This window comes from Leuciscus leuciscus, assembly GCF_965113295.1.
Source record: "Leuciscus leuciscus genome assembly, chromosome: 25".
Taxonomy (NCBI): domain Eukaryota; kingdom Metazoa; phylum Chordata; class Actinopteri; order Cypriniformes; family Leuciscidae; genus Leuciscus; species Leuciscus leuciscus.
This window is the reverse complement of record NC_138724.1, coordinates 26,488,084-26,502,714: the sequence shown is the minus strand read 5'-3', so window position 1 is coordinate 26,502,714 and position 14,631 is coordinate 26,488,084. Positions and strand designations below refer to the sequence as shown.

At 43.6% G+C, this 14,631-nt stretch overlaps 1 protein-coding gene and 1 long non-coding RNA gene across 5 annotated transcripts in view; both read left to right on the top strand.

Moving 5' to 3' along the window:
• The first annotated feature begins 1,149 nt into the window (after nt 1–1,149).
• LOC309490136 lies at nt 1,150–2,038 on the top strand. Its single transcript, XR_014202597.1, has 3 exons — nt 1,150–1,226; nt 1,760–1,786; nt 1,932–2,038. It is a non-coding gene; the product is annotated as an uncharacterized lncRNA (long non-coding RNA).
• Nucleotides 2,039–4,359: 2,321 nt separating this feature from the next.
• The window catches only part of LOC309490087 (von Willebrand factor A domain-containing protein 5A-like), a 28,543-nt gene continuing 18,271 nt past the window's right edge, over nt 4,360–14,631 (top strand). For 2 of the 4 annotated variants that reach the window (XM_082159089.1, XM_082159088.1), the window contains exons 1-13: nt 4,360–4,961; nt 5,692–5,894; nt 5,970–6,192; nt 6,268–6,434; nt 6,511–6,625; nt 6,699–6,874; nt 7,348–7,436; nt 7,518–7,662; nt 7,746–7,825; nt 7,902–8,016; nt 8,102–8,260; nt 8,967–9,070; nt 9,631–9,848. In XM_082159089.1, coding sequence (XP_082015215.1) covers nt 4,922–4,961; nt 5,692–5,894; nt 5,970–6,192; nt 6,268–6,434; nt 6,511–6,625; nt 6,699–6,874; nt 7,348–7,436; nt 7,518–7,662; nt 7,746–7,825; nt 7,902–8,016; nt 8,102–8,260; nt 8,967–9,070; nt 9,631–9,848 — 1,834 coding nt within the window. In that variant the 5' untranslated portion in view covers nt 4,360–4,921. The remainder of the gene's footprint in view (nt 4,962–5,691; nt 5,895–5,969; nt 6,193–6,267; nt 6,435–6,510; nt 6,626–6,698; nt 6,875–7,347; nt 7,437–7,517; nt 7,663–7,745; nt 7,826–7,901; nt 8,017–8,101; nt 8,261–8,966; nt 9,071–9,630; nt 9,849–14,631) is intronic. The other 2 variants (XM_082159091.1, XM_082159090.1) reach the window with 1 other exon arrangement.

The window sequence follows — 14,631 nt, the reverse complement described above, 5'->3', positions numbered from 1 at the left end:
AAATTAAGTTTTGGAAATGTATTTAGAAAGTTCCATGTTGCCTTTAAGATGTGAAATAAATGTGTTTTTTAGGAAAGCGATGAGGAGCCTTCAGGGGTAAGATCAATCATATCTCATGTGTTTTTGTGCTCTGAATGTGTATGGATCAGTGTTTTGTTGTGTTTGAATGACAGCAAGGATTTTAAAGGCTTTTCATATCAATTCTCAGTTTGCAATGTAAAATGTATTTTATTTATTTTCTTCTGTTTTAGGGAGGATGTGGTAAGTGATTCTCTTCTATCTCTTTGTGCCTGTGAGAATGTATTTGTGTTGTTTGCTAAAACCAGAGTCATAACTTTCTACTTGCATCCATTCTGTAACATTGACTGGAAATGACGGAATGGTTTTTTTTAATGGATTCATTGACATTTGAAAAACAAATACTGGCCTCGGCCTTTAGGATTACACCGTGTCCTAACTACACGCAACGTGATAAGATTCCAGCGACAGGCTAGACGCGACGCGACTGTGAGACGCCACAACGTCAATCAAAAATCACAGCCAATCAGAACAGTGTGTGGGCGGAGTCTAACGGCAAGCGCACAGCACTAGAGAGTAATCTCTTAACGGCACTCGCAAGAAAATGGATAAGTAGCTACATAATCAAATTCACAAATATTACACCATTTAAAAAATACATAGGCTACTGAGTTACTAAAACAATCTTTGTCAAATAATACACTTGTTTGTTCACAGTTTTTACGTTCATGTTTCCATTTGTTTAATTTCAAGATCTGAGGTGAATTATATCCATTGTTGCTTTTACAGCTACAAAGCTGGAGCACTAAATGATATTCAAAGTCACATTACACACTTTTAACATTAAATAAAGCACATAAACAGTACCTGAGATTATCATTGCCACACTTTGTGTTTGTTGTTCCAGCGCGACGTCGCAGAAAAATAGAAACCGTTTCTAAATTAGAATCGTTGCGTGTTGCCGTCGCGCCTGGTTAGGGCTAAAACTCTGATTAACATTGCGTGTAGTTAGGACACGGTGTTATACTAAAAAACATTTCAGTCAAAAATGACCATATCAATCCATCCCTATTGCAAAACATTTCTTGTTTGTTAGTTCTTTTGGATGTGTCTGTTCTTGGCTGTTTCTCCAGATCTGAATCTGTTCTGACCTTTGGTTTCTCTTCCTGTAGACGCACAGGCACGGGTCAAGTCTACGTCACGGCTGGGTAAATGGCACCCCAATGTAGTATTAGTTTTGTGAAATTTTGTACATTTAATTATTGCTTTATTTAATTGTTCATGTAATTATTTTATTTGAGTAATTTAGTTCTTCATATTATCAAGACTGTACATTTAATGTGTTTATTTATAAAAAAAAAAAAACTTAATGAGACACAGTGAATAGAAGAACGAGATTGAAGCGCAGTCCAGCTGCTACTTACAGAACCAAACCACACTCAACAAGAGCACAGAATGCTCGTGTCGAACCATTTGTGCTACAGACATGAGCAAATCCCTTAAACTCATGTGGCTTGTTGAGGTGAGGTGTGCTGTTATTTTCTAAGCTATCAGATGTAGGGTGTTAGTCTGGGAGATGGTAAGAAACCACCCACAGTATGTTAGCATTGTGGATACACACTCTCATGCCAACAGCAATTACATTTGTTCAGAACATGTATAAAATTATAATGTCAGAATGTTTCTATCACATAACAGTATATATTCAGTATATGCATCTTGAAATGAGTTTGTCTTTTAGGTAAGCGACGTTGGTCTCACAACTTGGGTAAGAACGTGTGTGTGTGTTAAATATAAATATTTGTATAATTTTTATATTTGTTATATTAATATAGTAGAACCTGATCTCCAGAAGGACTTGTTACTGAATGCACATATAACTTCTCTTTCTCTATATGTGTGTTCAACTGCAGACCCGTTACTCCAGCTGGTTTCTCTCCAAAAGGCGTCAGGCTGCTGGGATCTGGACGCCACACTAGCTGATGCGTTTGGGAAGACGGAGGATGAGCTGACCAATCAGAAGCCAGCACAGGTGAGAGATGTGATGAGTAATAAGACAGCGGTGATTGTGTCCAGTAACAAATGCAGTGTAGTGCTGGGCGGTGTACCGGTTCATACCGAATACCGGTGTTTATTTTTGTTATGATATTAATTTTTTAAATACCGCAATACCGGTGTATGTCGCTTTAATAACGATCTGAACGCTGTTGCACTGTGGTGATGCACGTGTTACTAAGCGTGACTTAGAAGATGGATAAGTTAAACTATAATTGATAGCTGTCAAATTATATTACAGTGTTTCCCATACATTGGTTCACAATATCAACACAGCCTTTTGGAAAATCTATTTGTGGTTGGCATTGACTTCATTGAATACACATGAATGAGCACTGCACGTTTCAAAATCAAAACGCGGCGTGGGTGTTTTTATATGAATGTATATGAAGTGAACTGACGGTCTTTAGAAAAGTTAATTTGTTATTACGATTGAATCTTTCTTTATCTTTCCTGATAAAGCAGCGTTTGTGTACAGCCGTTACCGGGGAAACCGCTATTTCTGCCACTCCTAAAGCGCCTCCTGCTGGCACCTCTTTGTAAACAGCCTTGCAAACCTGTATAAATACTAGTGTGGATTTCTACAATATTCACTCATGACAGTAAAATAGGGCATTCTAAGTCAATCTACTGCAGTATTTCCTCTCTCACTCAGTGAAAAATGGGTTTTACACCCAGTCATGCTTAAAAAAAAAACAACAACAAAAAACCTCATATACCGTGAAACCAGAAAAATACCGTGATGTGGATTTTTGGTCATACCGCCCAGCACAAATGCATTGTATAATGGTTTGTGCACAGGTGGAGGGGTCAGTATGGGCCACTCTCCTGGCTCTGATCTGGTTATACGGCTGTAAAATAGACCAGCGGGTCGAGTGGCAGTTTGTGGCCATGAAGGCAGCGTCATGGATCGGCTCTCAGAAAGGTGAGATCTCCATTCCAGACCACATTCACTCAGTCAGCGTTCATCAAGAGACGCTTGAGCAAATATCTTCAGTTCTTTGACACACACTGATGATTTGAGTGTGTGTGTGTGTTTCAGTGGGCGATCTGTCTCAGTGTGTGTGTGTGGGTAATGTCCTGCTCGGATGTCAGGTGACCAAAGAGACTCTGGGAATCTGAAGACGTCTGTGTTTCCACTTCCTGTGCCGTCAGAAGACAGAAGAACTGTTACAGTTTCATTTACTGTTTTTCCTTTACTTGTTTCCTTAAGGTTTAATCCATTTAATTTGTTCAAATCAACACCAGTTTGGAAAAATATGTGTGAGTGACCTGCAAGATCGTTTGAGTTTTTTTGTACCAAAGTGAAAAATTATATAATTTTTTATTATATAATTTCTTCCCCCAAGATATAATCATTTAAATGGATCAGGTCACACATAAAAACTGTTCTGTTCTGTTCTGTGTTTTTGCGGTTTTGAAATTGAAAATAATTTGAATCAGATGATAAAAAGTTAAAAAAAGATGTGTCCTGTTGGTTCTGTATGGTTTTCAACGTTAACACTCTGAGTGTATTAGCCAAGTAATATTGTAGTAATAGCAGCATAGGTTATTTGCTCATGTTTGCTCTGCCCTTATTTATTATCCGAATGCCTGTAATCAATCAGGCAAAACAGAAGAGACAATTTATCATATAACACAAACTATGCATTGTTTTAAACAGGTAAACGGTTGCAGTTTATGCTTAACATTGACACTTTTATTACCATTTCGAAATAATCCATTAAACAGTTGCGATTTGAGGAGCATACACTAATATTTTCAGTTTTACCCGTTTGCAGCATGTTGTTCAATTAACCACTTGTAATTCAATTTTAGTATTTTAGTTGTTGTGGTAAGCTTGTGAAGGTGCTGCAGGGTTGCTAATTTCATCAAATCCCCATGTTTCTACCCATATAGATAATTGTGTGTTTTGCGGAAAAAGTTAATTAATTAATTCATGCATGTCAAAGACAAACACTTCTCATTGTGATTTAATACTAATGTCTGGTTGAAGTTACTCCGGCTACCAAATGAGAAATGGGGAATGACAAAATAATCACCACTGAAACTTTATTATGCCACCACAGATACATTCAAGAAAATTATCAAACACTGACAAATCAGTGGCTGTAATCATTACATTTACGACACTATTGAGCATACATAAACAGTTATTAGAAAATAAGCAAAACTTCATTCGACGCTGAAACACAATTACCCCAGTAAACAATTACCGTCTTTCAAATATGGACTGGTTTACGACGTGATTTCAATTAAGTAGTTTCGGCCGGACTGTTTGACTACGTGTTTTCAATTGATCATCAAAGACAGGATAAGTCTGTTATACATGCTAAAAAAAACGGAGAAAAACAAACTACCAAACCATGTTCATTATTATCTCAAATAAATTTAAAGTGTTTTACATATTCCATCAAGATGTTGAAGATCGACCTGTTTTCAACGTTGAAAAGTCGTAATTAGGCGTTGAAGATTTACGTATATTCAACGTCTAATAGACTAGCTGGGACGTCACCGAAAACATTTTCTGTGATACGAGGAGCGTGCACTAATATTTTCAGTGGCGCTTTAACACTAAACTCGTGAATATTCATGTCAGCTTCGCCCAGTGTCTCCGAAAAATGCTGTGTCATCAGTTCGCTGTCTCGGCCCATCCACGAACACGACAGAACCGAATAAGATCTGGTGTAACACCCCCGACAGACATCTGGCGTCATTAGAAACGTTCAAAAACACTGGATTTACTCGCATAAATGAGTCGGTCTGTGAAGATTTAAAGGCATTCGGTTTATTGTTTTAGTTTCACTTTCGATTGGAAGTAAAATCGTCATTTCCTCTAACTGTGAGAATGATGAACTGCGGTCTTGTGAATGAGAAAAACGAGTTAGGTATGAATTCACCTGTTTACTTTTACTGTTTCCTAACTTAACACGTACCATTATATGTTGCTGTGGTGTTTTTGCATTAACGCGGTTTGCATGTTTATTGGAAATTATAAAAATGAATAACGCTTATTTTTCACATTCCTGAATCCCGACTTGTGGAATAGGGCGTTGACGGACAAAAGCTTTGCTGTGGAAAAAAACTACCATAAATCAAACAGGTCAAGATGACACTGGTTTCAGTCTTCTAATCTAAGTGACCAACCGCGTCACCAGAATTCACAAATAATGAATAATGAGCACTGATCTATATAATGTTATTCTATATAGATCAGTGATAATGACATATTATGTACATGTCTACAACAGCGCACTGCGGATTTATAGCCAACAGAAATCTGAATTTGAAACAGCAAACTATCTTTACGGTGAATAACCGTCGATTTTAACAGAATTTGGGTTTTTCTATTTATGTATATTAAGTATATTTCAATGTCAGCTGGCGGGGCATGTTGTCACTTGTTCCTGTTCACCTTTATTCTGTTATTTATGGGGATGGAGTCTATTAACCCTTTATTTATCTCTCAGAGAGATGTGATATTCTGCTGTATTTTAGGTGTATTTAAGATGCTCTGTTTTATTTGAGGTTTATGTTCCTCTGTAAAGGTTTATTTGTGATGTTGTTCTGCTGTATTTAAGGTGTATTTGTGATGTTCTGTTGGTTTGTGTGACTCAGTGCCTCTGAAGAGCATCTCAGTGGAGGTTCGTGTTCAGGATCATGTCTCCACAGTCTCCTCCACTCTGCTGTATGTGAATGAGGAAGAGCGCCCCCTGGAGGCCTTGTTCGTGTTCCCTCTGCCCGCTGATGCTGCTGTCTGCCACTTCAGTGCCAAGATCGGAGAGCAGGAGATTGTGGCAGAGGTGCAAGACAGAGAAACCGTGAGTCCAAATATAAGTCTGCTGAACATTCATTTGCATATTTTTTGCACCACGTAACAAAACTGTGTCTTGCAGGCGAGGGATCAGTATGATGATGCTGTGAGTTCTGGACAGCAGGCGTTTCTGCTGGAAGAGAGCGCAGAGAGTCCTGATGTGTTCAGACTGAGTGTCGGGTGTCTGTCGCCGGGTCAGAACGCTGCCGTCACCATCATCTACATCACCGAGCTCGATGTGCAGGCCGACCACTCGCTGCGCTTCTGTCTGCCGGCTGTACTCAACCCCCGATACACACCAGCAGGTACAGCAGCTGCTACACACACTTTATTAGCGGAGAGAAGCTGATTCTAATATACTCTGTGTGTGTGTGTGTCAGGTTCAGTAGCTGGTATAGTCTCAGAGATTTCAGCAGTATGTGGAGCTGTTCCCTACACGCTGACTCTCAGTGTCCATGTGAGCTCTCCAAAGCCCATCTCCAAACTAGAGTCCAACTGCACTCTGGATCCTCTAGTGTTCCTCCGCTCGGATCACACTCAGGCTACGGTACTGTGTGTGTCTTCATGTGTTTATCTGGATGTGTGAGCACAGCAGTGTTATGCATGTGTTTTTATGTGTGTAGGTGAATCTGAGTCCTGGTCACATGTTTGATAAGGACGTTGAGCTGTTTCTGTACTATCAGGATACCCATCAGCCCTCTGCTATAGTGGAGGCAGGAGTGGCCACTGCCCCATCAGGTTGGACCTGCAGATCACTGGCATTATGGGATTGAGTGATCAAGGTTTCACTGACTCTCTCTCTCTATTTCAGGCTCTCTGATGAGGGACCCAGTGGTCATGATAAGTTTGTACCCAGAATTCCCAGAGGAAGTGATGTCATCACTGGCAACACAAGGAGAGTTTATTTTCGTGATGGACAGATCAGGCAGTATGGGTGAAGTGATGCATCATGGGAAAAGAGCACAGACGCGCATAGAAAGCGCAAGGGTAAGAATTAAGTGTGCCTTTGGGTCTTTTTACATTAGACATGTGCCGGTATTTGGTAACACGTTAACAGCAGAAATGCAGCAGTTACTCTGGTACTCAAACTCTATGGGTTTTAAAATAGAGTAGACAGACTTTTTTTTACTTTTAGACAGAAATTTCACTTAAAATTTCAAATTGTCTAATGTCAAAAGAAAAAATAGCCAAGTAGTAGCTTGGTAAATTTGTTGGTGATCAAATATTCAAAATCTTTTTCTTCCTAGCTGCTGGATTATCAGCAGGAGCAGTTTAAATGAAAATGAAAATTGGTTGATATACGAAGTGAGGCTAACCTCATCTGCCATTTCTCTCTCACACATTCTAACCAGAGAAACAGAGCCGCTTTGCTGATGAAGTGAAATACTCAATGGTGATTGATTAGATACCGCCTAGTTATTAAGACAATTATTTCATGATGTTTCCATGTCTCTCTATAGGACACTCTGCTGTTACTGTTGAAGAGTCTGCCCATGGGATGCTACTTCAACATCTATGGATTTGGCTCTCGTTTTGAGTCTTTCTACCCGTTAGTAACTACATTTAAAATATTCTAATTATATTTTGGTAAGTGAGAGGAGAGTAGATGACTGGTTGTGTTTCACTGCAGTGAGAGTGTCGAGTACAGTCAGGATACAATGGCTCAAGCTCTGAAGAGAGTGAAGGAAATGCAAGCAGACCTGGACGGCACAGAGATTGTACAGCCTCTAAAACACATCTACAGTCAGCCCTGTAAGCCTGACCACCCCAGACAGGTATGACAGCACCTCAACTACTCATTGACATTCGTGTTAAAATATAAACTAGGCTTATGAATCATATGTTTTTCTCTCTTCAGCTGTTTATCTTCACTGATGGAGAGGTGGGAAACACTAAAGAGGTGCTGGACCTGGTGAAACATCATGTTCACTCTCACAGGTAAAGGTCTGCTGGGTTTGATCTTCCCATCATTCATCTCTTCATCACTTACAGTAACAGAGTTTATTGTCTTCAGGTGTTTCTCATTCGCGATTGGTGAGGGTGCAAGTACCGCCCTCATCACAGGAATGGCCAGGGAAGGATCTGGTCACGCTCAGTTCATCACAGGCACCGACCGCATGCAGCCCAAAGTAAAGCTCTCCACTGGATTTCACAGGCACAGATGTTTCCTAGTCAAATGTCTCAATGGTTTCTCTTTCTCTTAAACTATATCAGGTGATGCAGTCCCTCAGGTTTGCGCTGCAGCCTCCTGTGTTTAATATCTCTGTGGATTGGAGCCTTCCAGATGGCATTACTGTTGACACACTATCTCAACCCATCAAAGTGCTCTTCCAGGGTCAAAGGGCACTCATTTACACCCAACTTAAAGGAGAGGTAGGATGATATAGCATGTGTTTCTTTAATGAGAATCAAGGTGTGTTCACACTTGACATGTTTGGTTGGATTAAAATGAACCCTGGTGTGATTGCTCTGTTAGTGCGGTTCATTTGAATAAGTGTGAACGCTGCCATCTGAACCCTGGTGCTCAATAAACAAGCGCTGAAAAGGGTGGTCTCAGTCCGCTTCCATATGAACTCTGATGTGATTTGACTGAAATATGAACGCAACATGGACCAAAGATATCTAAACAAACCAAAACCAGGGCTTGATGTCACAAAAAGGCGACCCTAATAAGGTTTTTCTCGTCATAGTCATGATGTTTCCCATCACAGTTCAGTACAGGCATCAGAACCGCGTCTCACTTGCAAATCTGTGTTAGTGTGTGTGACGGAGGGATTCCTGCCGCTGTTTTGACTCCTTTAAACATTTTATAAGCTCTTCACGAGTTCTCAGCTGGTCAGAATACCTTGTTTTGGATGTTCGGTAAATACCATCGTAAAATATACATAATGAGAGCCTTTTGTTTTGTATCTTTAGGTGCGGTGTTAAAAATTACAATATGAACGTGAAGCGAATCAGGACCAAATGTATAATTATCTTTTTAAGTCCAGACCAAAATAACCAAGAGAACCGAACTACAAGTGTGAACACACCCTCATTTGTTTAGATGGTATAAATCTGCCTTTTCGCTCTCTTATAGAGTTCAGGAGGCTCTGAGGGAACAGTGACGGTCAAATACAGGCTTAAAGATCAACTAGTAACAAACCAGCTCCACTTCTGCCTCAAACCAGCTGAGGAAACTGGGTAACACACACAAACACACACAAACACTGACAACAGCTCCAGTCCTGCTTCAGACCAACTCGCCTCTAAAACGCATTTTAAATGACTAGATTTATAACAAGTGCTGGGGTAACATGTTACATGCAACACATGCTAGTTTTCAAGTACATCAATTTACACCATAATATAATAATATTAATAATACAACGAAATCATAAATAAACAGATCCCACCTCTATTTAATAAAAACACTTTAAGACTTTTTTTCTTTACAAAATCAACAACCTATTACAATATAGGTAGTGATACCTCATTTGATTATCAATTTTAGTGTTTTTGTTTATTTTTCGACACAATAATATAGCTTTTTTAATATCAGCCAATTATTGTTTTTCAGCTATAACATGAAAATAATTATTGGCTTATTGGTATTGGCCAGAATTAATATTAGTGCATCTCTATCAAAGTTAAGTTTTTACTTTTGTAGTTTATTTACTGACAATTTGATACTATTTAATTGCATCTGCTATTTGATCATAATGAATCCCAGTAAACAGTTTTTGCCTATCTTGCCATTGCAGGTTGGCTGTCCACCGGCTGGCGGCTCGGACCCGGATCCGTTCTCTGGAGCAGGAGGAGAGGTCATGTGATTCAGATGTTGAGGACATCAGGAGAAAGATAATGGAGCTCAGTGTTCAGGCAGGAGTGAGCAGTGTTCATACAGCCTTCATCGCTGTTAATAAAGACAGCAGACAGACTGTGAAAGGACCCCTGCTGCAGGGAAGAGTGCAGACATACGGTTAGTGCGACGATTAGCCGCTTTTCCACTGTCGGGCCAGTGCGAGCCAGGGCTAACAATGTTCTGGCTGGGGCCAGTAGCCTTGGACCTCAAGCACTGAGCCCAAAATCATTCTGCGTTACGTTATTTAGTCAGACTCGAATAAATTGTTGATGGACTAGTAGACATCTTCAGAGGTTATCTGTGCCTGTTCGATGTCCGACGCTTTGTAATGCGTTGTGTCAGGAGGAGAAATAGGGATAGCTCACAGATGAAGTTATTACAGAGGCCAGACAGACTCACGGAGGAGATTGGCATCTCACAACTTGCACTTTATTCCCCAATCGAACTCATGTAACTGTCTGTCACCCGTTCTACCATCCACAGCTTTACTTGATAAACAAAAGTAGGATAAGAATGAGCATCAAACTGAAATAACCCGCATACATGGGGTGTTCGAGGTGCACATACAATACAGACTGCCGACAGTTCAACAGGGCGCGCGCAGCTCTTAAAGGGGCCACACCTTATTTCCACTCATGACAGCTTCCATCCTACTGAACAGGTACCGGTATACGCTGATTTCACGCAGCCGCCATTTTGAAATCGAAAGTGAGGCTCCGGTGGGAAGAACCCCGGAAGTAAAGATAAACAACAATGCCTTGGATTACCAACCTAAAGCTGCTGCCGCGATTTACACTATTGGATGTTAATATTCAATATAGGATATGTATATAGTTCATTCCTGCTTCTTTTTTTACATTCTGAATTATATATAAAAAAAAATATTTTATTTATAAATGAATTTCACTGTATATAGTCTAAAGTATGAAAGAAATGTATGTACATTTTTAGAATTGACACAACATCATTAAACACAACAATACGCCATCGCATTCACGACTCTCCTGTGATTAAAGGCGACACTTCCGGTTCCCTTTCAAGGGAACTCGCGTTGCGTCGAATTGACGCTATGGGGAACGCTTTGCGTGATGACGTCTTGAAGCACATGTAAAATCAGTCCAATGGTGTGGCGGAACGTCAGAGGCGGGTGACGTCACGTACCAGGAAGCTATAAAAGCCGGCCCGAAACAGAAAACGAAAGCTTTCTGAGTCTTCAGTTGCGCTCTGTGTGAATCTGTCTGTATATTTGGTGTTGTCTGTCTATATCATATATATATATATTCAGTATGGCGAGCAAGCAGCAGTTTAGAGTGTGTGTCCATCCCTGCCCGCGTTATTTAACGGGAGGTGATACTCACGCTCTTTGTGTTGTTTGTTTGGGTGAGGAGCATGCCCAGTCAGCACTCGAGGGTGGTGACGGTGTGCATTGCGACGCGCTTCCATTGCGTTCGCTCCGATCCCGCTTGGCTCGGTTCAATCCCGATCACGTTCCCCAGGGCTCTGGTCCCGCCGCTGCCGAGGCACGGCGGCAATCACAGACCTGGGGTTCGCAAATGGATCTATCAGTGGATGTTGAGACGGGCTCTGCCTTATCTCAGCCTCCTTCTGATAGATCCAGTGCCTCTCATCAGGGTGTGGAAGCACGCGTTGCGGTTTCTTCCCCCCCGATGGAGGCACCAATACTGCAATTGTCCAGCTCTGAGGAGTTGGACGTTGTTAGTATTGGCGCTGAGTCTGAGGATTCGCCACCTCAGTCTCATGCGTTTGAAGAATTGCTTGATGTTATCACTAGAGCTGTCGAGCGATTATCTATTGAGTGGCCAGAAGATAGGCAGGGCGCTCGTTCGAAAAGCAAGCTCGACTAACGTTTCCTGCCATCTCGTGCACAGCCTCAGTGCAGAAGCCTTCCGTTTTTCCCCGATCTCCACACCGAGGTGTCGAGATCGTGGGGGAAACCAGTGTCATATCGAGTGTATACTGCACAAGCATCACACTATTCATCCATTCACAATTATAAAGAGCATGGTTATGGGGAGATGCCGAAGGTGGAAGAGACGCTCGCGAGCTATCTCTCTCCAGCAACGGCATCTTCTCTGAAGGCTCCTGCACTTCCATCCAAGCCAGTAAAAGTTACATCTTCCCTGGTTCATAAAGCTTATGCCGCCGCCGGTCAAGCCGCAGCGTGTTTACATACAATGTCCATAATGCAGGCTTACCAGGCTGAGTTATTGGGTGATTCTGAGGATGGCGGGGGTATTAGTGCTGATACGGTGTCTGAACTGCGTAGAGCCACAGATTTGTCTCTCAGGGCCACCAGGGAGACGGCTAAATCCATCGGCGCTCTATGGCAGCCCTGGTGGCCACTGAGAGGCATCTGTGGCTCAACTTAAGTGACATAAAGGACAAAGAAAAACATGTTCTTTTAGATGCACCAGTATCCACGCAAGGGTTATTTGGAGACGCAGTTAATAGTGCTGTAGCGAAGTCACAAGAAGCTTCAAAACAGGCAGCTGCACTTCAGAAACTTCTCCCCCGCCGTTCTTTCTATGAGGCTGCTGAGCGGGAGCAGCCTCACTCCTCTAAAAAGAGCGCTGAGCACCGCGCCACTTTAGAAACAGAGCGTTTCCTCCCGTGCTCCCCCACAAAAATCTCGGGGACACGGAGGGCGCTCTCAAACCCAGCAGTCTTCGAGGGGTAAAACGGATCTGCGGACCGTTATTACCGCCAAGAAGGCTGCTGGGAAAAAGTCCTGATGTCTGAGGGCTCAGGACAAATGAGGGTAGTCCCCCCGAAGCAGAGCGGTTAACACCTCTTTTCACGGTGCCCGTCTCTCTTCGGTGCCCTCAGGGGACCGTTCTGCCAACCCTGCCGCCTCCGGTGTTACAGGGCGCAGCGGTCTCCGGCGAGCACATATCTCAAGGTCCACCCGGAAACGTAGTGGCCTCGGGATGCCCGCCCCCTCTGAGGAGGGTGCTAGAGCAGTCTGTTCGGTCGTTCCCTGCCGGTGCGCCGTTACAGGGCGACGAACCGACTACTCAACAGCAGGAGAAAAATACGGTGCCGTCTCTCTTCGGTGCCCTCAGGGGACCGTTCTGCCAACCCTGCCGCCTCCAGTGTTACAGGGCGCAGCGGTCTCCGGCGAGCACATATCTCAAGGTCCACCCGGAAACGTAGTGGCCTCGGGATGCCCGCCCCCTTTGAGGAGGGTGCTAGAGCAGTCTGTTCGGTCGTTCCCTGCCGGTGCGCCGTTACAGGGCGACGAACCGACTACTCAACAGCAACACAATCCAGAAACCAGTCTCGAGAGGCTGGTACCTCTATTAGAATCTTTGACAGCGTGGAAGCTACTGTCAAATGTTTCTCGTTGGGTCCTGCAGACCGTGGCAAAAGGGTATCAGATACATTTCTAGAAACGCCCAACTCGGTTTATGGGGCTCCTGCCCACAGTGGTGGGCCCCGGGCAGGTTCTGGTTATGGAACAGGAAGTAAACACTCTGTTAGAGAAAGGGGCCATAGAATATGTACCTCCCTCCGACAGGGAAACCGGGTTTTACAGCCGGTACTTCATAGTTCCAAAGAAGGACGGGGGATTGCGTCCCATTTTAGATCTTCGAGTTCTGAACGAGTCATTCATTCAGCTCAAGTTCAAAATGTTAACATTGAGACAAATCGTGTCACAGATCAGGTCCGAGGACTGGTTTGTCACGATAGACCTCAAGGACGCATATTTCCGTCCTTGTCATTGGAAGTTCCTGAGGTTTGCTTTCGGGGGCAAAGCATACCAATATCGAGTTCTTCCATTCGGCCTGGCTTTATCACCCCGCACTTACACAAAATGCGTGGATGCAGCTCTGGCGCCTCTGCGCCTCCAGGGTGTTCGCATCATGAACTACATCGACGATTGGTTGATTTTAGCTCAGTCGCATCAGATGGCGGTTCAACATCGAGATGTTGTTCTCGCCCATATGAAAGAGTTGGGGTTACGGCTGAACGCCGAGAAGAGTGTGCTTTCTCCATTTTAGAGGACCACTTTTTTAGGCGTGGTTTGGGATTCAGTGTCGATGCAGGCGCGCCTGTCACCGCCACGCATAGATTCCATCCTTGCAGCTGTGAAAAGTGTAAAGCTAGGCCAGCTACTCACTGTCAAACAGTTCCAGAGACTGTTGGGTCTCATGGCAGCAGCTTCCAACGGGATACCTTTTGGACTACTGCACATGAGACCCCTGCAGTGGTGGCTCAGGACCAGAGGGTTTTTCTCCGAGGGGCAACCCATTTCGCACAATCAAGGTCACGCGGCGATGCCTACGTGCCTTGGTTATGTGGAAGAAACCTTGGTTCCTGTCCCAGGGCCCAGTGCTGGGAGCTCCTTGTCGTCGCAAACTGCTAACGACGGATGCTTCCCTCACGGGTTGGGGAGCGATCCTGAGGGTCGCTCATCTCAAGGTCTGTGGGAAGACCATCATCGTTCCTGGCATTCTATAGCCTAGAGATGTTAGCTGTCTTCCGGGCTCTGAGGAGCTTTATCACAGGTCTCAGGGGACACCATGTGTTAGTACATACGGACAACACGTCGGTAGTCGCCTATATCAACCACCAAGGGGGTTTGCGCTCGTGCCCATTATCCGATCTGGCACGCCATATCCTCTTGTGGTCCCAGGGGAAGTTGCTGTCACTCAGGGCAGCCTACCTCCCCGGGGTTCAGAATATAGGAGCAGACACTCTGTCGAGACAGGGGCCGAGGCCCGGGGAATGGAGGCTCCACCCCCGAGGTGGTGGAGCTGATATGGACGGAGTTGGCCAATTATAAGTGGATCTGTTTGCGTCTCGAGAGACGTCTCACTGTCCACTTTGGTTCTCCCTCACGCATCCAGCTCCTCTGGGACTGGATGCTATGGTACAG